General features: G+C 43.1%; 1 protein-coding gene across 1 annotated transcript; it reads right to left on the bottom strand.

Moving 5' to 3' along the window:
* Positions 1-17,651: 17,651 nt before the first annotated feature.
* LOC131836068 (transmembrane and coiled-coil domain-containing protein 5B-like) lies at positions 17,652-26,141 on the bottom strand. Its single transcript, XM_059181086.1, has 12 exons — positions 25,916-26,141; positions 25,046-25,089; positions 23,946-24,095; positions 23,524-23,641; positions 23,166-23,216; positions 22,380-22,448; positions 21,349-21,405; positions 20,798-20,857; positions 20,173-20,237; positions 19,476-19,551; positions 19,146-19,189; positions 17,652-18,036 (listed from the first exon to the last, which is right to left on the bottom strand). Exons 2-12 carry the CDS (start codon positions 25,078-25,080, stop codon positions 17,838-17,840), a joined length of 924 nt encoding a protein of 307 aa, XP_059037069.1. The 5' UTR covers positions 25,081-25,089; positions 25,916-26,141; the 3' UTR covers positions 17,652-17,837.
* Between the last annotated feature and the right edge of the window lie 1,733 nt (positions 26,142-27,874).

Here is a 27,874-nt window from a genome sequence, read left to right as displayed (position 1 = left end):
ATAAAGATACTGACCTAAGAGAGTAAGGGACAAGAAAAAGTAACAGACAAGGCCAATTTATAGTAGCAGAGTAGAGAGGATCCTTACCATCTTGTGAAATTGGAGAGGAAATTTAAGAAAAAGGAGCTAGTGGTTGGGTTTAAAAGCGGTGTGTCTGTTTTTATAAAACCTTCAAATTAAATCATAGATCATAAAAGATCTTATTTTAGTTGTCCAGGGAAGTCATTTGTGTCCCTTCCCTTGACTTTGGAATTATTCTGGAAGCTTTTTCTCTAGTTTTGCATATCCAGTTGTCCCCCTTTGACTTTTTAGGCAAGTGCTATATGATGAAGATTTACCTTCTTAGCCACTTTTGTAGATTTTTCTCTGTACCTCACACTCGCTCATTCTGTCTTCAGAAATGGGACCATATTTCGGTTTCCTTGAGCCATTTCATTCTGTGTTCTACGGTCAGCAAGCCCTCTTGCTCAGCTCTAGACCCGAAAAATTAAAATCAGGAATAGATAAGGCTACCTAACTCATGCTCTAGCTAAAACCCATTGTGCTCATTTCTTACTGTACTTTCTTGAGGCATTGACAAAGATGTTTTGCAATGATCAGAACATTCTCACCCCCAGACCAGAAAAGCCCTTTTGGCAACAGAATGCCTAGAACACCATCCCCAGACGTCTCATTCCCTGCCCATGATCATGGCCTGAACACACACCGACCCCCCACCAGGGATCACGTGCTCCCTGCCTACTCACTTGTACGTGCTCCCTGAACCTCTCTTATAACACTCTGTGTGTCCATCTTGCCAGTGGAGATGTTGGTTGTGCCTCCTCCCCCAGCTGCTGGCACTGGAAATAAATTTCTCCCTTTCTTTTTTCCAAACCATCATCTGTTGATTTATTAGCTGCTTTTGCAAGGAGTCTACCCAAGTTCATTCGGCAACAGTGTTGGCACACCCAACCAGTAGCTATGTTCTCAATTGTCCAGTTCCCTCCAGGTTTCCGGGATGGAGCAGTCGGCCTTGGCATTGCCAGGGCTCACCCACACATTTCCTAAGTTAGCAGCTGTGATAGCTCATCCCATAACACCACTTCCATATTTTGTATTTATGCAATATTAAAAAGAATAATTTTCTATAATAAATTTAGTCAGACTTCTAGTTCTTATTTTCTTTGCATCTTATCTATAAATAAGTCATATACTCCAGAGTTTTCATTTTGCTGGGTATCAAGTCTCTTAGTGCTAGTGAGATATCTGTGTCCCTGACTGTAGATCTTTGACTCCAGCATTTACCTTCCCAGAATTTCAACTAGGATTCAACTTAATCATGAATCATGATCATCAATTGTGGCTAATATTTGTTGAAAACCCACTATCTGCCAGACACTCTGCTTGTTAGAAGAGGCAATCTGCCCGTGTGCCCGGCAGTCTGCTCTGTCTGTACATGCCTGTGGTTTCTTGCAAAGAATGCAAGGTTCTGACCCCTCTTCAGACAGGCTGTTTCAGAGTCGTGTTAGCAAGTGACCTTGAGGTATGAGCAATGTCTTCCCCCCGGACAAACAGCAGGTTTGCTTCTGCTTACAAGAAAGTGATAAATTCCCACACTTAGTGTTCCTCTCCTGTAATTGAACCTCATGTGTATGTGGGTGTCTATCACAGGCCTTGTATTGCCCCCATGAGACTTGGGGAACGTAGAGAACCAGTGAAAATGAGCATGAGACTCTGGCTACTGCTTTTGCTGTGAGTCCTAAAGTTCTTTATTTCTGGCCCGGGAGTCCATGTCTTCTGCCAGCATCCTGTGGCAGGCTAAATTGTTAGCTCATAAGTAGAGTACAGTTACAGACCCAGTGTGCAGAGTTCCTGACAAAGTTTTCTATGTTGACTATCACCTTTAATCCTCACAAAGCCCCTATGAAATCCTTACCCTCTCCTTTTCTGGTTATCACACTATCCTTCATCACTAAATCTGGATCCCTCTCTCCATTCTCTTGTCAGTACCTCTACTCCTTATGCTTTCCCTGCAACCACCAGGTAAGACCCACAAAGCCAGATCAATCCCACCTTCTGTTTTATACCTGTTCATCTCTACACCTGTTCTACAGAACGCAGCCCCTTCATCCGTGTTCACTTCGATTCGCAACAAGTCTTAGCTGAGCCATCTAAGACCTGCTTGTCCCTGGCAACTTGGCCTCCCATTCACCTCAGAGGCCAAACTTCATTCATTTTCCTCAAAGTGCCTCCTCTATCTCCTTGACTTTAGCATCCTCTTTCCTAGAAAGCATAGAAATTCCCAGGAATAATTCCATCAACTCCCCTACACACGGACACTTAATGGTATTTTTATGAACATGGTCCCCATAACATCTTTCCTTAAAAACCCCAGATGTTCAAGTCAAAGGCATCCCTTCCCAACCCATGCCTTTGATAGTATCTATCTACAAGCAGTCCAATTGTGCTTGTCTTCCCCTCAGCCATATAAACATTCTTAAATCTGTAGCCAAAAAACCAAAACCTTTCCTCAAGACTCCCCCAGGATGTTATACACCTGAAACTAATGTAACACTGTGTGTCAACTAGACTTCAATTTTTGGGGGGGAGATTTCATTTATTTATTTGAGAGAGAGAGCACAAGCAGGGGGAGCAGCAGGCAGAGGGAGAGGGGGAAGCAGGCTCCCCATGGGGCAGGGACCCCCGACATGGGGCTTGATCCCAGGAAACTGGGATCACGACCAGAGCTGAAGGCAGATGTTTAACCAACTGAGCCACCCAGGTGCCCTAACTATACTTTAATTAAAAAAAAAATTTAAAAAGACTCCCCTGGAATCTCTCCCTCTCTTTCCTCTTCCATAGCCAACAGTGCCCCCCACTTCTATTCCTCCTCCGGGCTTCTCTTCCACTATGTCACAGAAATGCTCTGGCAAAATTCAGTTAAGATCTGCTAACTGCTCAGCCCAGTGGATCACTTCGTTCTCTACACATCTGAGTCAGAGGCAGAAGTTGACCAGGACCAGGGAAGAGCAGGGCTGGGTGGTTCTGTCCTGGTCGTGGGACAGCTGGGTGAAGGTAACCTCTCAGAGAGCGGCCATGAGAATCACTACCCTGTTCTCACTTTCCTCTCTCCTTATCAGGTACAGGTGCTCCACATTGGCTGGCCCTGTCTGAAAACAGGGGAGCTCTACAGATGCAGTTCCTACAGGCCCCACTCCAGAGCAGGTAGCAATGGGTGATGGTTGGCTGAGAGGCCCGGGGGAGAGCAAACAGTACAATCTCACACAGGGCACTGTTTGAGAAGATTGTCACAATAGTTTTTCAAATCTTTCGTAAACAACCTAAATTCTTGTCCTGGGGACAAGAAAAGAGAAGGCAGAAAATATGGCAATTAAAACACAGCACAGAACTTACAATTACAGATGAAATCAAATGGATTTTCTCCACGAACACGGGCAAAAGCACCGCTTACATTTTCAGACATTTTCAAATCATGCAATAGTAGTTTTATTCTTAAATGATCATAAGAAGCCAAGGTTAACTCTCGTAGGAGGTGACATTTGAAGAGGCCAGTGGATTAATAGGTTATTTGTAATTTATGACTATCAGACAGGATTTGTTGGAGAATTTGCTATGTAGGAAAGAATAGAGCAAAATCTTTTCGGTTTGAGGTTAACTTACTTTGGTCATTTGGGGATATTTTCATTGCGTGCTTGTGTATCCTGGGGTGCTGTATAGACAGCATTGAAATCACCATTTTAATTTTCTTTAAAACTTAGATATTTATCTTAAGTGTAAGAATCAGATATTCTTTGGCTCCATGACTTCACTTGGCTGTACTCTGCATTCAGTCATTTGGCAACCCTTTTCCCCATGATGTCGGCCAAGGACAGACACCAAATGTAAGAGTGGAAAGGACTTTGATAATCACTGAGTTTGACACCAAGATTTTACAGATGAAACTAAGATCCAGAGATACCACAGGAATGACACAAGGCCAAGCAGCAATTGTCAAGACAGATTGAACAAGAATTCAAGTCCCAGTAATACTTAATAATACATTTGCTGTCATTACTGTCTCCAGCTTTACCTGGGGTCATTCAAAATGTGGAGCAGATCTTCCCTGAAATGCTGATCCATTGCCCAGAGGCTCATTCAGCCAGAAGCATTAGAGAGGGGTGCACTGCTCAGGGCTGAGCGTTCATGCACCTGTGTCAGAACTAGTCTCTGAACCAACAGCATGTGAACCCTTGGGCAAGCTCTTTATTCCATCTGGGCCTGAATTTTCCCTTCTGAGAAAAAAGTGGTGGTGAGGGGAGGGGAAGAGGAAAGCTAGAACAAAAGGTTCCCAAAATCTCATTCATATCTAATTTTGTATGTGTGTATAAACTAAAACTTGGGTGACTGCTATGGAGATTTGCTTTATGAAAATAATGATGTGGTTGTGTTATACCTGGAGGGCATTTTAAATATCTCTGCAGATATTCAAGATTTCTAAGAATTACAATTTATATCTAGGTAGATTGCATTCTTATTTCTAAAAGAGGGACACATACTAGACTTTAAAAACCTCAGATTGGGATCACCAAAGATACGTCTACTTCCAAAATAAACATTTTCACTCAGATTTCAGTGGGACCCCCCCCCCAGGTCTAAGAGAGAATGAACTAGCTCTGAATTAATTATATCTGTCTTCCCATTTAAAATATTTGGAGGAATATGGTAGAAAAAATTGTGTGTCCAAGTCCTCCAAGAAGCAGACACTAAGATGCGATTAAACATGCGAAAGTATTATTAGGTAACATGCCTATGAGAGAAAATGGGGAGGTAGCCAGAAAAGTCTGGGAGAACAATCAGCCAAACTGTGGCCAGTTTGACCACAGCTAAAGGAATAGGGAAGGAAAGCTGGGTGAAAGGATCCTAGACTGCCAGGCAGCCCAAGGGAGGGTCTGCAGGGATATCCAGAGTCCTTGAACCAACCTTGCCTATCAGAATAGTCCTGTCTCCAAGAAGAGACTTGCTCTAGTATTCCTCTTATGAGCAGGAAAAGGGGATAGAGTATGGAAATCTGTTCAGAACTTGGGTCCTTGATTTATTAAGTTCCCTTAATTAAGGTCTTTGAGGCACATTCTCAAGGCCTCCACAGATTTTTATTCCTTTCACTTTACAGTATCTCAGGGAGTATTGGCTTTGGGTCCCAGTCATTTTTCCTGGCCTTCTACAGGTGTGCCATGAAAAGAATATGAATTCTAATTCCATAATTTCCACTTACCCTTCTGGAATTAACTTTTTCCACGTGTAATATTGACTTTCCTCATTGGTCTATTTTTTTTTTTAATTACTATAACACATGATTGAAAAGAACTTTGTAGAAAAATTTTTAAGAATGGGAGATATTACAGATATTGTCACAAATAAATTCTTGTTTATTTGGTGAGTTAGAAGGGAGTGAGTATGAAGATAGTATTTTCCTTCATGTCTTGGAGAGCTGGGCCTGGTCTGATATTTGCTCACAGTCCCAAATTCTAGGAGCATAGACTCCTGGGGATGGTTGGAAAGAACACTGTCCATACTTCTGGAACTCTTCACAGGTCCACACTTCTGCCCACCCCTCCGAAGTGTCAGTTCCAGTTCTCTTCATAATAGAAGCCTTTTGAAAAGGTGTTAGAGCCTCTTATCTAGACTTTTGTGCTCATGCCATATCCCTTTCCATTCTGGGATGGTCTTTCCCTCATACTAAAGAGCTTATTGATAATTGCAGGAAATGTGCATGTTCTCATGCAGTTAGCCATGTTCAAATTTGAAATCTAGAATCCTCATCTGTCTTTTGAGAAGGTTGCTTTCACCCAATTGTTCTGCTGTCAGTTTTTTGTCACTAGGGAAATGTGTTGCAAATGGATATAAGCCAATTTAGTAATGCAAACTCTCTTAGATTCTTTTTCACAACAGCAACAGCAAAAATAGTAGTCACTAAAATGTTGGAGGTAGGCATGGATTAGCAATCCTCAGTGGCTATAAAAAGGAATGAATCTTGAGTTCATGCATAAGTTACAGCCTACATACCTCATTGAATTCCTAGACTCTCTGTTCATGCATGAACAGGGAATAGATTAAAAATATTTTGGCCATTCTGCAAAATTGCACACTCTTAATTTCACCAGTAAGAGCCAGCTTCCTAACTTCCAACATATTAATAATGAGCCACAAATTTTATAGATAAAACTCATTTTGAAATTCATCTCATTAAAAAAATTCATTTCATTACCCAAGCTTCTGGTATTGATTAATAGATAAGAGAAGTGCATCTAATTGTTGCCTTTTGAGCATACACTTTCTGATTCAATGCTACCTGACTCTCCAGGCCAGCTGCATTCACATTTTAGGCTGCAGCTTAACCTAATCTATACAGTCACCTATCACACTACCTGTGCTGAAGTGTCTCAAGGATATTTAAAGACAGGGTAATCGATGATTTCTCTTTCTCTTTATGGGATCCTAGGGATCAGAGCCTCTGCCTGCTACAAGGATGTGAAATGGCCCTTCATACACTCCAGCTCTTGACCAGAAATGCTGCACTCCCTGGCCACCCCATCTACCCCCATCTCTCTCTTCCTTCCAGTACCACTCTTCACAAAGCCAGGGATTTCCACCACAAGGCCTTTGCCCTTACTCTTCTCTCTTCTTGGAATGCTTTTCCCCAGGCTCCTTGCTTACCTAGCTCTGTCTCATCCTTTAGTTCTCAATTTGAGTGTCACCCCAGCAGAGCAACATTTCCAGTGTACCCTATCTAATTCAGCTGACCCTTCTACCCTGTTACATTTTATAACATCATCTGGAGTGTTTTCTGGGTATTGCCCTTCATATCTGTTTTAAATTTTTGATTCTCTGCTGTATTGTTACTAGTTTGTTGTTCTGTTTTTTTTATTCATTGTCTTGTTTTCTTGTAAGGGTGAGGTACTGCCTGGTTTACCATGTCTCCTTGGTGACTAGAGTAGTCTTTGCACATAGTAGATGATCATTAAACGTTTGTTGAAAGAACATATATGGCCTCACCCCTGCGCAGGGGAGATGGACTGTATGATCTTTCTCCTATAACACTGTTAAACACTTTGGCTTACTGGAGCCAGAGTTCTCCTATTCATTCATTTCAGGTCACCAAGGCATCTTTGGGGGTCTTCGAAAAAACAACCATTCCTTTACATATCACTGGACCCTTCAACCTTCCATTCTGACAACCTCCTTCCCTTCCTGCATGTGTGAGTAAGGTCACCTGGCTTGCGGTGGTTTGTGTAGGTCTTACTCCACCGTCCATTAGATTTTTGTGCCACTTACAGGTGATTGACTCTTGGCTTCAAATTCATCCTTTCTGCCTACACTGTGAAAATAGATCATGGATCCTCAAATATTTTTTCTCTGCCAGTCCCAAGGGTTAATCTTTGTTAACATAGGACACCAGAGAGACATTGTAGGAGGAAAGGATTTTGGTTTGGTATGCACAGATTCACTAGACCCAAGTAACCTTGTAGAATGTCTACTAATCCCAAGGATGTAGGCAGGAGCCACTGGATAAATATTATAGTAGAATAGCACTGAGTTCCTAGTCTTATATCCTGTCACGGAACTGCAGCACCCCAGTAGGACTGTCTTGTCTGGGTGATCTTGTGCCAAATTATTTGCTAACAGTTTCTTCTAACTTGTCAAAAATCTATTGATTTTATGGCAGGGAATGTATGCTCCTGGTTCTTCTAAAAATTGTCCAGTTTGTAAATAGCTCTGAGAAGCACAATTCATTAAAAGGGATCAATTAAGAGCCCCTATGTCATAAGTCTTCCAATAGACACAACAAAAGAAAATGAGATAAATCAGAGCTAAAGTTCTTCATCAAAAGTAGAGCAATTATAAGTAACATAGCAAGTGCAAAGTGACACACTGCATCACTGAGCAGATAACTGGATAAACAGAATGAGGTATAAACATAGGATGAAATATTATTCATCCTTAAAAATGAATGAATGAACTCAAAGACATTGTGTTAAGTGAAATAAGTCAGACACATGTGTGATTCCATTCATATGAGATATCTAGAGTAGTCAAATTCATAGAGACAAAAAGTAGAAGGATGGTTATGAGCGGCTAGCAGGAGAGAGTGGGGAGTTCTTTAATGGGTACAGTATTTCAATTGGGGAAAATGAAGATGTTCTGGAGACGAATAGGGTTATGGTTGCACAACACTGTGGATACACGTAATACCATCAAATTATACACTTAAAAATGGTTAAAATAGTAAACTTTACATTATATCCATTTTACCACAATAAAAAAATTAAAAAGTGTCATACCTAAATGTGCATCTTGCCCTGACCCCTTCCTCTTCCAACAACACAACCACACGCATCCCACCCTGCCTGGATCTTGTAGATTTTGTGCGCAACATCCTTTCTTCTTTGAAAAAGCACAAAATAGCTCTGTAACTCCAGAATTGTACTGCTTTACCTAATAGGCAGATTATCCACATGCTTTAAGGCAATGCTGTCCAATAGCAACAGAATGCGAGACATGTAGGTAATTTTTAATCTTCAGAAATCACATTAAAAAGTAAAAAGAAGGGGCACCTACTAAAGCTTCACAGGTGAATGAAGCTTTAAGGTCCCCAAAGAGGAATTTTTTAAGGTAAAACAGGTTTTAAAGAATTTAACACTTGATTTTTTTATTACAAAGCAATGTAGCAGTTATCACATGGAAGATCGTATCTCATTTATTTTCTGATTTTTTTTAAATAGAACTAGAAATCGTGTGTTGATGACACATAGTTTAACTTTTTTTTTCCTAGTGGAACCTAATATAATGATGCATCTAATAATTAGTGACCTATTAGATTCTTCTTCCTTTTTTTTTTTTTTTTTTTTAAGACTTGTGTATTTATTTTTAAGGGCGTGAGTGAGGGACAGAAGGAGAGGGAGAATCCTTTTTTTTTTTTTTTTATAATTTTTTTATTTTTTATAAACATATATTTTTTATCCCCAGGGGTACAGGTCTGTGAATCACCAGGTTTACACACTTCACAGCACTCACCAAATCACATGCCCTCCCCAATGTCCATAATCCCAACCCCTTCTCCCAAACCCCCTCCCCTCGGCAACCCTCAGTTTGTTTTGTGAGATTAAAAGTCACTTATGGTTTGTCTCCCTCCCAATCCCATCCTGTTTCATTTATTCTTCTGGGAGAGGGAGAATCTTAAGCACACTCCGGGCTGAGTGTGGAGGCCAGCTTGGAGCTCGATCTCACACCCCTGAAATCATGACCTGAGCTGACACTAAGAGTCAGAGGCTTAACTGACTATGCCACTCAGGGGCCCATGACATTTTAGATTCTAAGAAATACCAGTCTTAACCCTCAGAGTCTTTGATTCTTCATCTATAAAAGGGGCAACAAAAGACCTATAGAACAGGGTTTATTGGGAGGATTAAGTAGGATAATGTTTTTAAGATATCCGGCAATGGGGCGCCTGGGTGGCTCAGTGGGTTAAAGCCTCTGCCTTCAGCTCAGGTTGGCTCAGGTCATGATCGAGCCCCGCATCAGGCTCTCTGCTCAGCAGGGACCCTGCTCCCGCCTCCCCCTCTCTGACCGCTTCTCTGCCTACTTGTGATCTGTCTGTCGAATAAATTAATAAAATCTTTTTTAAAAATATCCAGCAGTTTTTAGAAGCTGCATGCATTTCTTGGCTCACGGCCTCCTTCCATCTTCCATTGCTTTGACTTCTGCCTCCGTCTTCCTATCTCCTCCAGCGGACCCTTTTCCTTTCCTCCTTCGCTTGTAACAACCCTGAGTGCTGGGCACACTCAGAAAATACAAGATAATCCTCCATCGCAAGATCCTTAATCACATCTGCAGAGTCTCCTGTGAAGCACATATTTACAGGCTCCAGAGGATAGGATATGGATATCTTGGTGAGGCCATGATCCTTCCTCACACATCTGGAAAGGGGCACATTGTCGCTTTATCCTAATTGCTATCCTCTTTCCGTGGACGACAAAGGACTCGACATGTGAAGAGAGTTTTCTTATCAAGGCAAGGGAGGTGAGAGCAAATGTAAACCCAAAGATTTGGAAATTTGCCAAAGCAGCTATAAATATGATGAAAGAACAATCAGAATAGGTGATTTCATATTGAAGTGAACTCTCTTCCTGCCTAGAAATGTCTGTCTCCGTCTCTTCTCCCTTGTTTTCCCAATTTGGAAATAAGCTCTCCCTGCCACTCTCTCTTCTTTGCCCGAGGAGTCTGGAGGTTACTCTAGACACTTTCAGAGCAGCAATTCTTAGCCTAGACTGTATATTGGAATCACCTGCAGTGGGGGATTGGCGGGAACAGGGGCTTTTCAAAAATATCAGTGACCCTAAGTGAAATCAATCTGGCGTTGGGGCAGCAAGATCTTTAAATATCCTTAGGTGATCCTAATGTATTACTAAGGTTGAGACTCTGGAGTAAAGGAAATAAGTAGCTGCTTCTTCCTTAGGCGCACAAAATATTCTCTTTTTCTTTCCTTTACTGTGTTTCACTTTGGTCTGGGTATTTCTTTAAACGGCCTTAAAGTTTTAAGAATTTAGGAAGTTTCACCTGGGATGGTGCTGGAAGAGGTATTGAGAGAACACGACCACTCGATGACCCATGAGGTCCACTGGGCGATTGGTGGCTCCTCACACCCTGTCCTTGGAATGTGCTTTCCCTATACTAAAAGCTGCCTCAAGAAGAACATAGAGTTGGGGCACCTGGGTGGCTCAGTGGATTATAAGCCTCTGCCTCTGGCTCAGGTCATGATCTTAGCGTACTGGGATAGAGCCCTGCATCGGGCTCTCTGCTCGGTGGAAAGCCTGCTTCCCTTCCTCTCTCTCTCTCTACCTGCCTCTCTGCCTACTTGTGATCTCTGTCAAAGAGATAAAATCTTAAAAAAAAAAAAAGAAGAAGAAGAAGAAGAAGAAGAACATAGAGTTGAGAGAGTCATGTGTTGTTGAGATCATCTGGATGGAATACTTCACAGAACCTAGCTAAGTTCTCTAGCAGCTGAAGAGATCTACTCATTTAGCAACCACCCTTAAAAAAAAAAAAGAAAAGAAGAAGAAGAAGAAGAACATAGAGTTGAGAGAGTCATGTGTTGTTGAGATCATCTGGATGGAATACTTCACAGAACCTAGCTAAGTTCTCTAGCAGCTGAAGAGATCTACTCATTTAGCAAATGTCATACCTGAGTTCCCTTGCTTTTTAAACTAGACCCCTACCTACCTAGAGGGGCCTGACTCTTTCCTCCATCTTTCCTTGCCTTCTGTGTATGGTGGCCAGTTTGCAAACCAATAGACGGACCTCACCATTATCTGGTCCATTCCTCTCGCTCTAATCCCATCAATATCCAATCCATTGGAGACGCAAGTTTATTGAATCCATTTTGAACTATTTCTTGCATGCCAAATATGAGTGAATAATTAATGATGTCTCTTGAACAATTAGTAATCAAGTAAACTGCTGTTAAGATTTCTCCCCTTGGAGAATTTTCTTTCAAAATTCAAAGGATTAGTGTAGCTCTATGCTCTCCCTGGGAGGTTTAGATTAGTCTATTTAAAAGCTTGGGGGAGTTTTTGGATTATCATTCCTCTCCTCCCCTCAGTCAGGAAGCTCTTCCTTCTCTATCTTCATGGTTTGAAATACTACCTATCAACGTTTATATCAAATGATGCTTTCCCGATTCGTTCTTTCCTGTTCTTGTTATTCGTTCTTTCTTTTCCTTCCTTCCTCTTTCTCTCTCTCTTTTCCTTTTGTTCTCTCTTTCTCTCTCTCTTTTCCTTCCTTTCTTCCTTTTTTTTCTTTCTCTTCTTGAGCTTCCCTGACACTCTATATTCTCTTCCTGGTACTCCATTCTTCCTTGCATATACAGTTACTGAGTACTTTCTTTTTTCTTTGACCAATAGATCATAAACTATTTCAACTCTTTCCAGGTGGGCATTATATAATAAAATACACAGTTCTGTTGTGCATGTTTTTCCCAGAACAGTAGTGCAGGTAGGAGGGACATTAAAATTTGGTGAACTGCATTTTTTTCTTGTAAGTTTGTTCAATGGTAATCTTCTCAGTAGGACAAAACCTTGCAGAAAAGTAGGTTTCCTCTTTCCTAGGAAGTCACTGGTACATTAGGCTCCAGGCTTATGTTGACTCATCAGTTTCCTAGATCAGAGAAACTCAACACCCTGCCGGGAGAGGCTGGCAGACCTTTCACCATTTAATCTCAGATTTACCTCTTATTTCCAGAAGGCAGTACTGATGTGATTTTGTTTAAAGTTGAATGCAAATATATTTCCAGGTTAGCCTGGCCTGGAAGGTAAAGAATCTCCTAACCACCTGTATTTGCAGCAGGAAAATCCGAGCAAAAGAAAAGATCTGTAGCCAGGAAATCCATTCCCTTCCCCATCAGACCCTCTTGGACTTTCTTCTGCCATGCTGCCCTGTCGTCCTTCACTGCCATTTTTGATCCACTCCATCTCAGCACCCCCAAATTGTCATTCTCCTCATAACTGCCCCAAATCACAGCTTTTTCATTTTTCTGTGACTTAGCTCAGTGGGGCTGAGAAATTCAGGATCCAAAAAGCTTCCAGTTAGACCCAGGCTTCACCACCAACCTGCCAACAAACCTCCCAGAAGAAAAAGAAGCCCCAACTCCAAGCAGGGGGTCAGACTCCTACAGACTGCTGGCTGCACACGAGGACAGCTTTGCCGGTTGAGAGCCATGAGGAGAGCAGCAAGGGAAAGCCTTCCTCTGGCTCAAGCAAGTGGAGGGAGCAGCGCCTGCCCATTCATGGGCTCTGCCACGGAGCCAGCAGCTCTTGAGCTCAGGGACTGTAAAGCCTTTCAGGATTCAAACTCACTGAACTCCCAGAGGGACCAACTAATGCTGTTCTTTCAAACTGGCACCCCCACACAGGGGGTATGGACCATGGCTCCGAGGCAGGGATTTCAGTACATGGAGTGTGGGGGAAGAGACCCACCATGAACATTTCAACTGAGTTTTGCCAAAGAGCAACCTGGCAGGGGACAGTGGCACCCCTGGGATGGGTTGGATTCCCTCTAAGTCCAATTTTGTAATTCTAACAGCTGTGACATGTCACTCTCATGTGTGAGAACCAAAGGTTTTTATATGCACTCCTCAAGAGCCACTCCAGGCAAAGCTGCCCTTGGTGGAGTCACCCTCAATTCAACACGCTCACCCGCCTGCAGGTGGCTGTGGCCTGAATACTGCTTTCAGCTCCCCCCAGTAAAATCCAGTTCTCCCGCCTTGTGTTCAGACTAAGGTATGGATGGGCCAGAGTGTCTTCATAAAGCATTAACCAAGGCATTTTTAATTTTAATCATTAAACTAGAGCTATAATGGAGCTCCAGAGTGAAATTTAACACAGTGACTGGAATGATACTGGATCTCTGTCGTAACTTTAAACAAATCATAAAAGAGAGAGGAAAATAAGTAACTGATTCCAATGATGGATTCAGTAGTTCTACTAATTAGCAGACTGATACTGGAGTTGAAGAGGACGTCATGAAACACGAAAGGCAACTGTCCTGGAGGAGTCAAGAGGTGGCCCATGATCCTGGTTCTGCCGTTTGCTAACTGGAGAATCTCAGGCAATTCACCAAACTGTGAAATGGAAACCGTATGGAAGTATCCAGCACGATGTCTGCAAGACAGTAGATGATCAATAAATGTGCTGTTGATAGTTCTGAGCCTCCAATTAAGCCAGCATTTATACACCAGAGAAGCTTTGGAGTAACCTGTAACCTTAATATTGAGTGTTGGAATCTGTTACCAGTTCAAGAGTCTTTGAGAGCATGGTTTATTGCTTATTTCTTGAATTAGTCCTTCTTTCTTCCCCTCTGCCTTCCAGTACATTCACTGTGCAGTGAATGATCTTAGAAAGCACCCTGAAATCAACCTTGGGCCCTGAAAGTAAAATCAGAGAAGTAGCACAAAATCTGGAACCAGGGTCTAAGGCTTGACTCCTTATTCAGTGTTGTTGTTTTTTTTTAAGATTTATTTGTTTATTTATTTGACAGAGAGAGAGAGAGAGAGAGAGAGATCACAAGTAGGCAGAGAGGCAGGTAGTGAGAGAGGGGGAAGCAGGCTCCCCACTAAGCAGAGATCCCGATGCGGGGCTCGATCCCCGGACCCTGAGATCTTGCCCCGAGCCGAAGGCAGAGGCTTAACCCACTGAGCCACCCAGGCGCCCCTTCAGTGCTTTTTTTCAAGAAAACACTGAGGCTGGCAAAAGATATTAAAAGAGGCATTTCCAATGCTGTGTTTGGAACAGGAGAAATGAAAGAGATAGGCCACTCGGTAGAGCATGAGGTATAATGTACATAGATAAGGGTCCTATTTCACCTCACTCTTCCCTATCAAGGAAATTGATCTTTTGCATGATAAAAAGGATAGTCTGAAATAGTTAATAGGTAATTAAGTTTTAAGAGAGGCGAGAGGATGTAAGGAGAGTACCTAATCCATTTAATTGAATTCAAGCCTCCAGACCCAAAGAAATTCCATTTCAGAGGACTGAAAGAATGTGCAGCTGTTGTAGCGGGCTCCTGGCGGAGAGAATGATTAGCCACCTTAAAGGAAAGGTTAATCAGCTGCCTCGGGTCAACAATGATTACAAGGCCAAAGGAGATTGCACACCCAAGCCTCCGTGCTCCAGCAGTTTCTACTCTACCAGGAGTCCCTGTCCCTGTGAACAGACTAGTTTATTCCTTCATAGAATTAGGGTTTTGCATGATTGCAATAGACTAAGGTGAAGCAATCAAACCAACAAAATGAAATTTAATGAGACACATAGTAAATCCTGCACTTAATATTATCTTTTAATATGCACAAATACAACGCAGAGGAGATGTAGAGTAAGATGATGCATGTTCTAAAAGGTTAAGGATCTCGGCTGGGGGGCACCTGGGTGGTGAAGTCGGCTAAGCGACTGACTCTTGGGTTCAGTTCAGGTCATGGTCTCGGGGTCGTGGGAGTGAGCCCCATGTCGAGCTCCCAACACTCAGCACAGCACAGAACCTGCTGCAGGTTCTCACTCTCCTCTCCTGCCCCCGCCACCCCAGAAGAGAGCTACTGGACTTGGTCAGTCAGACCTCATCTGTCCTCTTCTGTTCAGCTCGGTAGGAGTCCAGGGAAGGGTAAATAAGATAATACAATTCTAGAGGCCATGTCATGTGACAGCTTGAAGGCCTGCGGAATGTTCATTTGGAGAACAGAAGGCTGCTCCGTTTTAGTGACTAAAATGTGACAGAAGCCGTTATTTTACTGTGTGGCTTTATAAGACAGAACTAAGATTAACTACTAGACAGTTTTATCTCATGTAAGGGAATGGAAACTCATGGCGGCTGAATACCCACCAAGGACCTTCGGTTGTGCTAGGTGCTTTGTATGAGTTTGTTAAAATCTTTCAGAAACTGATGGATTTGGGGTGGGGGGGTGGTAAGCTCGCCATTGCTGGAACTCAGATGTCCAGCTTAGCCCGGCTCCCATAAGGCAACAGTGACCCCTCTTCTGCTTCCCAGACTTGGGAGAGCCATCCAGGCCCCTTTGGAGGCAGGCTCCCTGGGTGGCAGAGAAGACCATTTGTGCTTCCTAACATGGATTTCCAACACATCTTCAAGCTTCCAAGTCTCTGCTGGATCGCTGACTGCAAGCATGGGGCTACCGTAACCTTATTTTCCTGAGCTCGTATTTCTTAGCCTGTCTTGAATGTTGGGATGCTCCCATGTCTACCTGGGAGGGGCTGGGCAGAGGAGAACCTGGGAGTTCCAGGAACTTAGGAGGGGTTAAGTCACCGGAGATGGCACAAGAAGTAATACTCTGAGTATAAGCTTCTCGGCCGGTTGCAGCCATTTTCTTCTCATATACCTATAGCCTTGGAATCACTCCAGTGCTGAAACCCTCCAGCCTAAGAAATGCTTCTCCAGGCCAGTATCAGCCAAGGGCCTGGCAGGAACCAGAATTCAACTTGGAGGATTCCAGTGAAGAATTTAATGAAGAGACTGTTACATATGAGCGCAGAATCAGCAGAGGAACTTCAAATGCATTAGGCACACTCCAAGGTCAAGGCTACGTACTTGCTGTCTCCCTATCAGCTGCACCACCACCTCCCCACCCCCAAAGCCCCCACCATCCACCTGGCTTTCTCATCTCATTCAGGTCTTGGCTATCCTGTTAACTTTTCAAGTGAGCATTGTGGCTACTGCTCCTCATTATTCCCTTCCTCCTCCCCCACCTAACTTTTTATAGCACCCAATATCATCTGATATTTCTATATGCCTCTACTAGAATCTGGGCAGAGATTTTTGTGTGTTTTGTGTGTTTTGTGTGATTTGCTCACTTTTCAAGTGAGCATTGTGGCTACTGCTCCTCATTATTCCCTTCCTCCTCCCCCACCTAACTTTTTATAGCACCCAATATCATCTGATATTTCTATATGCCTCTACTAGAATCTGGGCAGAGATTTTTGTGTGTTTTGTTCATCCCAGTGCCAAAATCCCTATCTGATCCAAGGAAGAGTATCACTTGTTGAATTGATGGAATACAAATTTTACTTATTAAAGCTCACAGAGGGAATTGTCCAAAAGTGACAACTGATACATCTTTTTGCTTCAACTGACTGATCGCTTTCCTGCCCTTTTGGAGGAAGCCCGCTGAAACACAAGAGCTTTTATATGGCCACAAGAGGGCGCTGTTGACCAGTTGTTTTTTTGTTTTGTTTTGTTTTGTTTAATTTTTAAGGCGTCATCATGAGACCCTTCACCCTCTCCTCCCCAGACCCCAAAAGAAAAGGTAGAGCAGGGTCATGTCTACAGCCAAAGCAAACGTAGGGTGTGCCCGCTACCTTTCCGGCGTTACTGTGCAAGTGAAGTGCAGTTAAAACCTGTGTTAGGGAGGGTCTCGAAAGGACAAAAGGTCATCAGAAAGCGAGAACCTAAGGAATGTGTAGGAGGAAGGAGATGCCAAAGGTGCAAGGAGCATTTGGAAGAAGGCAAGTGAAGCTATCTCAGGTCCGGAGGGATCAGAGGAGACATTATGGGGGAGATGGCATTTGAATTAGGATTTAAAAAATAGGAATGATAGTTAGGTGCAAAATCGTGTTTTGCTGATCTTATGCACTATATTTTATATGTCACTTGAATTTTAGGGTAATTTTCTTCTCCGTTGAGAATGTACTATGTACATTAAACCATCTGTGTACATTTAAAAAAAAAAGGTTAACTTTTTAGGACATCCACTCCAATAATACATAGCGAAATATAAAATTATATATATATATAAAATATATATAAAATTATATTAAAAATATATAAATATATAAAATAATATAAAAATATAAATAATATAAAAATAAAAAACTTCAGGAAGGACTGAAAGCAAGCCTTATATCCACCTCATGATTTCTCAACTGAATAGCTTTATATCTACCCCAGAGGAAGTGGAGAATGTTACAAATGAAGACGGGATTTTTTCTCTACTCTTTCTTCAGTATGGAGCAGAGAAAGGAAGTCCTGGGGGAAGCCTTCTCAAGACAGGTAGAAATTGTGAATGTCTAATGAGGCCCCAGGAATCAGACCAAATCACAGACCAACACAGTGAACACTGGTCAAACATAGTCTTTATTTAAAAGAGAGCCACTGCAAAGGGAAAGCAAGGGACTAGAATGAAATGAAGAGGGCATATGTCCAAGTCAAGGCTTCTACTTCCTTCTTGACCCATCCCCGACTCAGGGCTACAGCCATGTCCCCCTTCTTCACTGGGGGCCATGTGGAGCCCCCCACGTTACTTCAGACTAATGCGGTAGAATGTCTTCCACCTCTAGAGTGAGGAGGGGAAATAAGACCTTCCTCAGCCTCTTCAAGGTGTCCCTGCTCATTACCATGGGCAGGGTATCCACAAGAAGGTCTGGGTTTACGTACTGCAGGTGGAAAAGCACATAGCCCAGCAGCCTAATGAAGATCATGATCATGAAGACAAGACACCTGAAATGTCTACAAAGAGACATTCTTGGTTAGCATGGGGGACAGGGACAGACCAGGATCCAGCTGTAGGAGGGGAAGCTCACACTCATAAATAACTGAATTGCTTTCTTCAGACAAAACTGATAAGGGGATGGAGACCCAAAGGATGAGGGTAGGGGATACATGATAGCAGAAGAAGATGGATGTAGTGGTTAGGAATTGTACATGGCTCTCCTGACATATAAGCCCTCTGAAAGAATAGATGTCCATATAGAAAAAAAGTTGGAGGTGCCAAAGGAGATTTTTCCAGGTACTACATACGAGGCAGGCCTTTGGGGGGCTGCCAGAAAATGTTCAGGACTGTCACACCTATGAGTCTGATGACCAATGGTCTTCTTCTGGTCTAGTATAGCAAGGAGTTCTAGAATTTGAAATAAGATCGGGACATCTCTGACATGAACATCCAGGCAAAACCATTAGGATAGGTTTTTTCTAAACATCAAGTGTCAAAAGAGACCAAGTTAAACAATAAAGTGTGTGGGTGTGTAGGCGTGGGTTTGTTTTCTAGTGTGCTCCCAAGAAAACTTCACATTGAAATCTGGTCTAAGGCCTTCAGTCATTAATAATATTGAAATGTCATAAATTGAAGCTCTCCATTCAAGTGCTACATGGAGCATTTCAGAGTTAGTCCCCTTGTTGAAAAAATTAAGACAGAAAAGGCATAGAGAGTTTAGGTGATTTTTGTTTTCTAGAGTGTTACAGCCTACTATAAAAGAACTGAGAAAATTAATGAGCCCTGAACCATCTCCGCAGCAAAGAAGATAGCAGAGATGATTAGGTTCAGGATCTGAAAAATAGAAATGGGTCATACCAAGAACCATAAGAATGGAAATGCAAAGTAAAATGCAACCTGCAGCTTTCATCTTGAAGAAAGAGCTACTTTTTCCAACCACCAAGTTCCACATAACTCTGGTGTTGAGGAAAGGAAGGAAAGAAGTGTTGGGAGAAATCTAGGGCTGCCTGATATTTTCTGGCTCATGGGTGTATTCATCCTTATTCCTTGTGCCCTTACGAAGTCACTCGCTCCTACAGAGTGAACGTGGTCCACACTGGGTAAAAACCAAGATTCTACCACTTACCTGTACCAAAAGATTCTCTTCTGTTTCTTAATGATGGTCTTCTCCTATGGGAAATGAGAAAAAGCCACAGTTGTGCCTGTCCGTGTGGTCAAAGAGAGGCAATGTAGCAGGGGAGCCAGGAGCCACCCAGGAGTCAGGAGTCTGGCTACCTGGGTTTCAATCCTGACTCTGCCACTTCCTAGTGGCCACAGTGTGGAACAAGGTACTGAACTTCATTAGGTCCTAATTCTAGGTTTATTACAACGAGGAGGAGGATGTGGAGAGAAGGAGAGAGAACCCAGGGGTGAAAGGGAGAAAGGAAAACTCCAGTGTGGGACAAGGAAGACTTACCATGTTGCTTTGGATGGTTTCTACCAGAATTGACCCAGGTTTCACTATTTGCGAAGAGTCGTTCTGGGCTTTGAATCTGGGTGAAAAAATCAGATCTCAGAATGATATAACATAATCTGGGGGCTGATGAAAGGTGCTTTTCTAAGTCATGCAACATCGATGATTTATTTTTCAGATTCTTGATAGCATTCACTGTTCAACATTCAAAACTCATAACTGTTCAAAATACAGAGATATCAGGAAAATGTGGTCCATTCTCAAGGGAAAAGAGAGTCAATGAAGAAAAATCCTGACATCAACCTGATACTGAGTTGAAACTACAGAAATTCTCACACGTGTGTGGTCACCTGACTTATAAAACAAGGCACCACTGAAAAATGCACGTTCTCTTAAATAAACGGCACTGGGTCAATAGGCTCTCCACACAGAAAACCATGATCTTGATCTTTACCTCACACCATAGATGAAACACATTCCAGATGAATGCAAATCTAAGTGTAAACAGTAACACAATAAAAAAAATTGTAGGAGAAAGCATGAGAGAATAGTTTTATCACTTAGAGAAAGGACTATCAAAAAACAAAAATCAAAAACCCCAGAAAAAAACAAAAACCGGTCTGAGAAGCACTGCACCCTCCCAAGATGGCTGAGAGACTGTCACTGCCCTCAATCACGGACATCATTTTTCCAAACTTACACTTCTTTTTCAAGAAGCAGCACCTCTTTTTCTTTCTCCATCTTTCTCAGAATTTCCTGGTATTTCTTCCCATGGAAACAACAACAAAGAATTGTTATAATGAAGAATTTCCCCATATTTTCATTACGATATCATTGATGATTCTCCTTAAGACTAACCCTAATACTCCAAATGGTGCATGCATGAGTGTGCACACATGAGTAGGGAAATGTTCTAATAAAATTGGGAGACAGTGGACTAGATGGATATATATGCAAAGAAAAAGACTTCTTGCTTTGGATTCTGCTTGAATTCAAATCCTAGCTCTGATGCTTGCTGTTGCTTTCCCGGAGCACATTCCCTAACTCCCCTAAACCCCAGTGCCCTCTTGATTTATAACAATAGCATCCCCATAGTTTTACTGGACAAATTAATGTAGAAACATACTGCATGTAGAGAGCTTAAAAGTACCATACATGCCATCACCTGGCACAAGGTAAATCCTTAACATACATCTGTTTTGTTGTTGCTGCCATATAAAAGTCATTTTCCCCAATGGCAGATTTTAGCCTAACGAGAAACCAAGGAACCTATGGCTTTGGAGAAATTCTGCCTCTTCTCTGAATTGCCCCTACAGGTAAAATACCTTTATGTAGTGGGCCTGGTCCTTACAGAGCTGGTGCAAAGATTGGTAGTCACTTTCCATCTAAAAAGAAGAGAAAATTAACAAGTCTCACCAGAACCAAGCCTGGGCTACTCCTGGGGACCCTAACTGGTGCATTGGACATTTGGCTGGTTACCTAGCAACTTCTGATTTTAAAGGGAAACAAGTATATCGCAAAGCAGTGATCTCGTCATTCATAGGCACGGTATAATTTTGAGGCCAACTAAATTGTTTGCCTCGGTTGTCATTTGCTTGTCAGGTGAAACATCAGGAGAGGTGATCGGGGCACTTAGGTTTGGGATTCAGCAACAGTATTTTGAATATTAAGGGTAAAAGCGTGTTTAAGAAATGGTAAAACCAGTACCTGGAATATAAGTTTTCATACTCCCTTCACCTGCATGTGAATCAGAAACTCCTCTGCCAGATGTTCTGCTCCCCCCTCCCATGCCTTCAGCAGTCCTGTTTCTAAGACTTTGGGGTGGTCTCCCATTTACATCCTGGACAGACCCTCAGTGAGGAGACACTGCCTCTACCTGAAGCAGTTCCTTCTCTTCCCTTGTGCAGGATTCTATTGACTTTTGTAGTCTCCCCTGGAAGACAGCAGAAAGTTAATAGCATTCTTTTGTGGAAGGCAAATGGGTAATGATCACCGTCTCTCCAGACCAGTAGAGAACATGATAAAAATGGCTATCATGTATTGAGGGACTGAGGACATGTTTTCACCCTCGGGTGGGCACTCTCATTAACCCTACCTGATAGATGAGGAAACAGAGGCAAGAAGTTAAGCATTTAAGTTCTTTAAAAGTCACATGGTGGCAGAGCTGACATTCAAGCCTCGGTCATCTGACTGCCTTTCCTCTGAGCCTTACCATCCTCTTTCTTCTAGCCCAGCTGACCAAAGCTCACAGGCCTCTTTCTCCCTCTTCTCTCCCTGAGGGTGCACTCACATAAATCTGTACAAAGTTTCCCAGCAGGGTTTCTGTACTCTATGGGGCATCCAGTTCATTCATTGATTCAACAAATACTGAGCATCTACTATTGCCAGGCACTGTTCCAGGTACTGGGGAAATAGGAGTGATCAACATAGACAAAATCTCTCACCCTCATTGGATCTACCTTCTCATAGAAGAAAAAGATAAACTGCATTTTAAAAATAGAACTATTTTTGGACTAGAAGCCATGGGTTTGGAAAATGAGGTAAACTTATTGACACATCTCTGTGTAATTATGGAAGTTTGTATTCACATCCTACCTGAATATCCACATTGTGTCATTCAGACACAAGCTTCTTGGTGGGTCCTGATGTGCTTTCAGCATGTGTGTTCTAGTGACTGATGGCTGATGAGGTCTGGAGCAATCCCCTCTACTTTGATGACATTGAAGTGACCTCTGCGGTTACTTGACTTGTCGTGTTATGAATGCCATGAGGTAAAGGAGACATTGGCTCTCCTCTGAGAAGCACACAGATATACCTCACCTGGGAGAGTCCTTGAAAGCAGTTCCCCCTGAACTTAGACTTGACACACATCTCTCAGAAAATCTCTAGTTTTGCTCTTCTACTCACCTTCAGTTCTGCCAACATTGGCTTCAGGGTTTCTTTATTGAGGTCATCCTTCTTATGTCTCCTTGAAATCTGAAATCCCCCAAACCGTGAACTGAGTGAGGCACAGAGACATAAAAAGCTACGATCGTGGCAGAATTTGGGGTTGCAGGACTATGGAATGGTGGTGGTTAATGAACTTAGATCCCAGGTATAAACTTGATAGAAAAGTGTGCTCATGGGAGTTGCCTGACTCTGGGCTGGCATGGCCTCCCATAGGCCATGAAAACAACTGCCCAGGGAGCAAGGAGGAAGGCACAGAACGGCTGGGGCAGGAAGAGAAAAATCTTTTCTCCCATAGTCAGTCCCTTAGCTCTCTCAGTAGATCTGTAATCCCAGGAAACAAATGGGGTGTTCATCCTAATAGACGCTGTGAGTGGCAGAGGGGACGGAGCACATCTGTTTAGCCAGTTGCTCCTTTTTGGGTCTTTCTTTTTAAAAATATTTTTCTTATTTTTAAATATTTTATTTATTTATTTGAGAGAGAAAGAGAGAGAGAGAAGGAGAACAAGTAGGGGGAGAGACAGACAGAAGGAGAGGGAGAAGCAGGTTCCCCACACAGCAGGGAGCCTGATGTGGGGCTCAATCCCAGGACCCTAAAATCATGACCCGAGCCGAAGGCAAATGCCTAACCGACTGAGCCACCCAGGCACCCCCTTCTTAGGTCTTTCTGACTAGAGGGTTCTGGAGTTCAGATGACTTTGTCAAGATTCCTAAGAAATGAGCCTTCAGCAAAGATGGCTCCCTTACCCTCTTCTGAAGCTCCACCACATTCCTGCTCAGAATCTTGTTACTTTTTTCCTGTGGAAAAGAAGTAAAGGAGGATACAACTGCTCTGCTTCTGTACTTTCCCTCTCCCTGGGTCTCTAAAATATGGTCTGCAGATAAGTGTGCTGAGGGAGAGAAGGACACTCTGGCCCCACACAGAGGAAATGGGAAGGGAGCCCAGGCACGGGGCCCTCACGACAAGTGCTTCTCTCTCAGAGCACTCTTAACTGATTTCTCCAGACATAGCAAGGACCATGGATGATGATCCCCAGGGAATGAGAGAGCAGCAGGAGACCGAAGCCAAATGCATCACACAGTCCTTTTCTAGATACCTTCTTACCAACTTGACTGTCTCTGATTCCAGGTTCCTCAAGGTCTCCTCCTCCTCAGGTTTGATATGGTTCAACTCCTCCCTCTCGCTGGCTTGTCCTAGTGACAGGACAATCTTTCCTTCCAGACTGAAAAATACAGACACCAGATGTGGATTAGTCATAAGGAAGCTGCCAGTGCCTCAGCTAAGGAAGCCAAGGTCTTGGGGGGCCAGACTGAGTCCCAAATGCATTGGCAATACAACGTCAGCCTCATGGAAATTTAATGCTGAAATCTATACGTAAAGCCTCTGGGGGCATCACAGTTCATGCTTCAGAATTTCATACACCAAGATTTATCAACAAAAAAGGAAATCTTCCTCCCACCTTCTCTTTATTCCAAAGGGCATTCTGTTGAGGAGAAGCCCTTCCCTCACCAACTGCAAAGACTGACCTTTGAATAGCTTCTTCCTTCTCTTGAATTTTTCTGAGAAGAACTTGATTTGCCTCATCCAGTCTCTGCAGGTCCTTTTCAAGGTCTGAGTTCAGGTAGTCAAGGTTTTGTTTTGTGACTTCTAATTTCGGTATGTCCATCATCTCCTGCCTACAGGAAAATCATCTTTCTTACTGAGCTCAGGACAGGAAAACAGGGGAGCCTTAAGAAGATTTTCACTGGTAATCTCATTCATTCCCCCATCTTCTGTTGTTACTATGTCTAAGCAACCCTGTTATAATTTGCCATGATAAATTGATTTCTGTAGTGTTTCACATGGAATAAATTCCTGGAGTCAAGTCACATTTTTAAAAAATTTTTTTAAAGATTTTCTTACCTATTTATTTGAGATGTAGAGAGAGAGTAATCTAAAGAGCAGGAACAGGGGAGCAGAGGGAGACAAGCAGACTCTCTGCTGTGCAGGGAGCCTAATGCAGGACTTGATCCCAGGACCCTGGGATCACAACCTGAGCTGAAGGCAGCCGCTTGACTGATATTGAGCTAGCCAGGCGCTCCTCAAATCACATTTTAATTTTAAATATTATAAATGGAACCCATTAAAACACAAACCTTTTATAAAGCAGAATTTTTTTTTTCATAAGAACAATTATGCTCCAAGTTACTATTTTATTTATTTTTTTTAATTTTAGGGAGTATATAGAATCCAAGCTACAGCTATGAAGCATTTAAAGATCTGCCAGGGTGACGGGATATCTCCAGTCCCTTCTGTTACAGTCTCCTGAGGAGTTTATGCTGCGCGTTTTCTACGCTAGTCAAGTAGGTCTAGCGGTTGGATGGGGGCCAGGGGAGGGAGTGGATCTTTTCTCCAAATAAGACTGACTTGCTTTTTGAGGTCTTAGCTATTTCTGAAAACCCCACCATGCTTGGTATGAGGAAGTTCAAAGATCTGAAACTAGGGTCTTTTCTCTGCAGGAAGGGTCCCAGGACATAGGGAGATAATGTCCTGGTCCTGCATCATGGAGGTTCTCTTCGCTATGGATTGGGGCAGAACATTCACATAGCAGCTCCTCTACTGAACTTTATCATCCTCATTTTCTTACACATTATCCAGTGGGTCCCGTCCAGCTCCTTCCATTGTGGTTTCCTAAAATGTTAACACACACGTTTATTATTGAAACGCCGCCCCTAATGTCCAACATAGTAACATTGCCCTATACTGACCCAGGAGGGAGCAGGCAAAAGTTTGACCAGGAAAGACAGAGCTGAGAAGAGACCCATGCCTCCCAAACCCTTCTGCTTTCCAGCATCAACTGCAGTGTTTTGCTAAATTCCAGTAATCCAGATTGTGTTTTAACTTAAAATTGTGTAAGTGAATCCCACTGGAGTACAAAAGTCTCGTTTTCACACTTTGGCTACCTTTCCCATTCCTGGGCTGCCATTTGTCTGGTCACAGGTGATACACTAAGGGCACTCAATTTTATATCTATTGGCAAATGCCCTGAGAGTTCATTTCTAACCCACATCTCCAGGGAAACTTAGGGGAAAAAAAATAATAGAGAAGAGCCAGAGGATCCCATAAAGCTGGCTGCCTGATTTCTAAATCTGTTGCCATCAGTGTTCTAACAAGCTCTAGATGACACAGGCTGAGTCGATTCTAAAATAGCAGCAAAAACAGCGGGGTGGAGAGCAGGATACAACTACCAGCAGGAAAAAACAAATGTTGGGCTCCCAGGGACGTGTCTCCTAATCACTGCCCCAAAACTGAAGTTCAGAACTGAAACTAATCTAAGAAATGTAGAGTTCCATTCATGTTTCAGCTACTCTCCTTTTTCTCTTTCCTCTAAAGCTTTTTGGCTTTCCCTTTTTAATTCCTTCTCACACCTCCTTCCCCTTTCATCACTCCCCTGCATTTTTCCTATTCTCTTTACACACAAGGCATCCCAGTTTTTGATGATGGCCTCTGAACTCACCCTTCTCTTCCCAGCTGAGATTTCTTCAGTTCCCACTGAGATTTCCAACCGATTGTCAGAACTTTCAGAAAACGTTATCTCCTTGCTTACTGAGTTCTCCACATAACACCAGACCTGTCCCCTCTGGTGGGGCGGGGCAGCATGTCACAGTGGGTAGGGGTGGGGGTTGGCAACAGCTCCACCTCATCCCTGTAGGCAGCATGGGAGCAGAGTTCAGAACTTCTGGGCAGTTTAAATCTCTTCCTACACAGCAGTAAGATCTATGGAACCCATTTCCGGACACTTCTGAGACGGCAGTCAGCTCTGTGGAGCACGTTTCTTCACGTCCGCAAGGCCCCAGGCCTAGTGGCAGTTGAGGTCACTCTCCTTTCTGTTCCTTCTTCGACTGTTTGTGGTACATGTGCAGGTTGTCGCACCCAAATCCAAATTATGCATTTCTCTTGAAGGCATCAGAGAGCTATGGGGCATGGTGTAGGAATGCTCGAGAGCAGGCCGAAGGAGTCAGAGATGTCTTATCTGTGGGCCAAGCACGTCCTTCTTCTCTCCAAGTTGGACTTTTGAAACTAACTAACTAACTCCTTAATTTCCCCAAACTGGCACTGCCAAGACATTGGGAGGGAAAGGTCTGATGTTTCAAAGATGGAGTGAATGGAAGGTGGAACAGGGAGGAGAAAAAAGGAGTGTGAGGTCCTAAAACCCGATTCCACTGCCTCCTCCTTCAAAATTCCTCCTAATTTTCTGAGTTACTTAAGTTACTGGAGCACTAGATGGGACTTCACACGCCAGTGTCACTCTGTTAAGCAGTTCTGGATTCCCTGATTGAGAAGATGAGGCATACACAGAACTGGAGAGATATCAGTCAAGGTGTGTACTTGGATTTCAGATCTGTCCTTTGCTGTCCCTTCTACTGAATTCATTCCTCCATGATGTCACTAGTGTGACCTTTTCCAGCAGAATTGTGCTAGTCTCAAGTCCTTGGAAAGGCCTTACAGAACATCCCACTGTCTCTCCAAGAAAGTATCTCTCCCACACCATAATATCTGTTGAACTTGTAGCCATCCTTCTCAGCTCACTTCAAATGCTGCTGCTTCTACATCTTCCCAGATGCCATGCCTTCAATCCCAGCATAAGAATCCCCCAACCTCTGTTCTCCTCGTTTGGTATTTTATATTGTTTTTAGGACATGTGCACATACTTGTCTTTATTCTACAATCAGGCTAAAAACCCCTTGAGAGTGTATGCTTTCATCAAAGCCATTTTGATTTCCCTCCGCAGTTGAGGTCCAGGAGAATCATTTACATAGAATTAAATGGGAATGTTGCCCCCTGGAGTTGCTCAAGTGGGGTTGGGGGGGGTTGTCTTTGAAAATGGGGAGCGGAAATAGGGTAGGGACAGACAGCACCTGACTGGCACTCCATTCTGGCATTTCAGAGTTGGGTTACCTTGGGCAAGTTACTTGATCTCTCTGCGCTCAAGTCTTCTGACCTGTGAGATGGGCATTATTCCTACTTCACAAACTTGTGGTGGAGATGAAATGAAATAATATATGTGAAGCTCTTAACACAGTGTGGCACATGGACACACTGAATTCTCATCCATTCTGCAACATAACACATGCTCTACTTTTCTTACCTTCACACATGGCGTAATGCTGAATGTTTTTACACGAAACCAATGAATAAATGACTCCTGCCACTCCCTTTATCTAGAACAGGTGTTCTCCTCCCTTTCCTCCTTACACCTGAGAGACTCTCCCCTGTGCACCCGATTAGTACAGTGCCGTTAGCAGCCCAGCAGCCATAGCAGAATTCTCAACAGAGATTTACTACCCTCCAGAGACGGGTCCACAGCCATCCGGGATGCAGTGTGAAAGCTTCTGCCCCAAGTCCCAGAGCAGCAGCTGCCTCTGCTTGAGAATCACCAATGAAGAACATATCCTCTGCACCAACCTGCCTCTCT

This window comes from Mustela lutreola, chromosome 7 (assembly GCF_030435805.1).
Source record: "Mustela lutreola isolate mMusLut2 chromosome 7, mMusLut2.pri, whole genome shotgun sequence".
NCBI classification, from domain to species: Eukaryota; Metazoa; Chordata; class Mammalia; order Carnivora; family Mustelidae; genus Mustela; species Mustela lutreola.
Note: the sequence above shows the minus strand (reverse complement) of the source record. Positions and strands in the feature narration are given on the sequence as shown.

Excerpts from the sequence above, each read along its gene's own strand:
- LOC131836068 (XM_059181086.1), bottom strand. The coding sequence starts at position 25,080 with ATGGAAGGAGCTGGACGGGACCCACTGGATAATGT. Across the intron at positions 23,217-23,523 it reads AATCAGAGACAGTCAAGTTG|GAAAAAAGTAACAAGATTCT; the intron begins GTAAGAAGGTAT and ends TCTTTTCCACAG. Across the intron at positions 20,238-20,797 it reads ACCAGGCCCACTACATAAAG|AAATACCAGGAAATTCTGAG; the intron begins GTATTTTACCTG and ends TTCCATGGGAAG.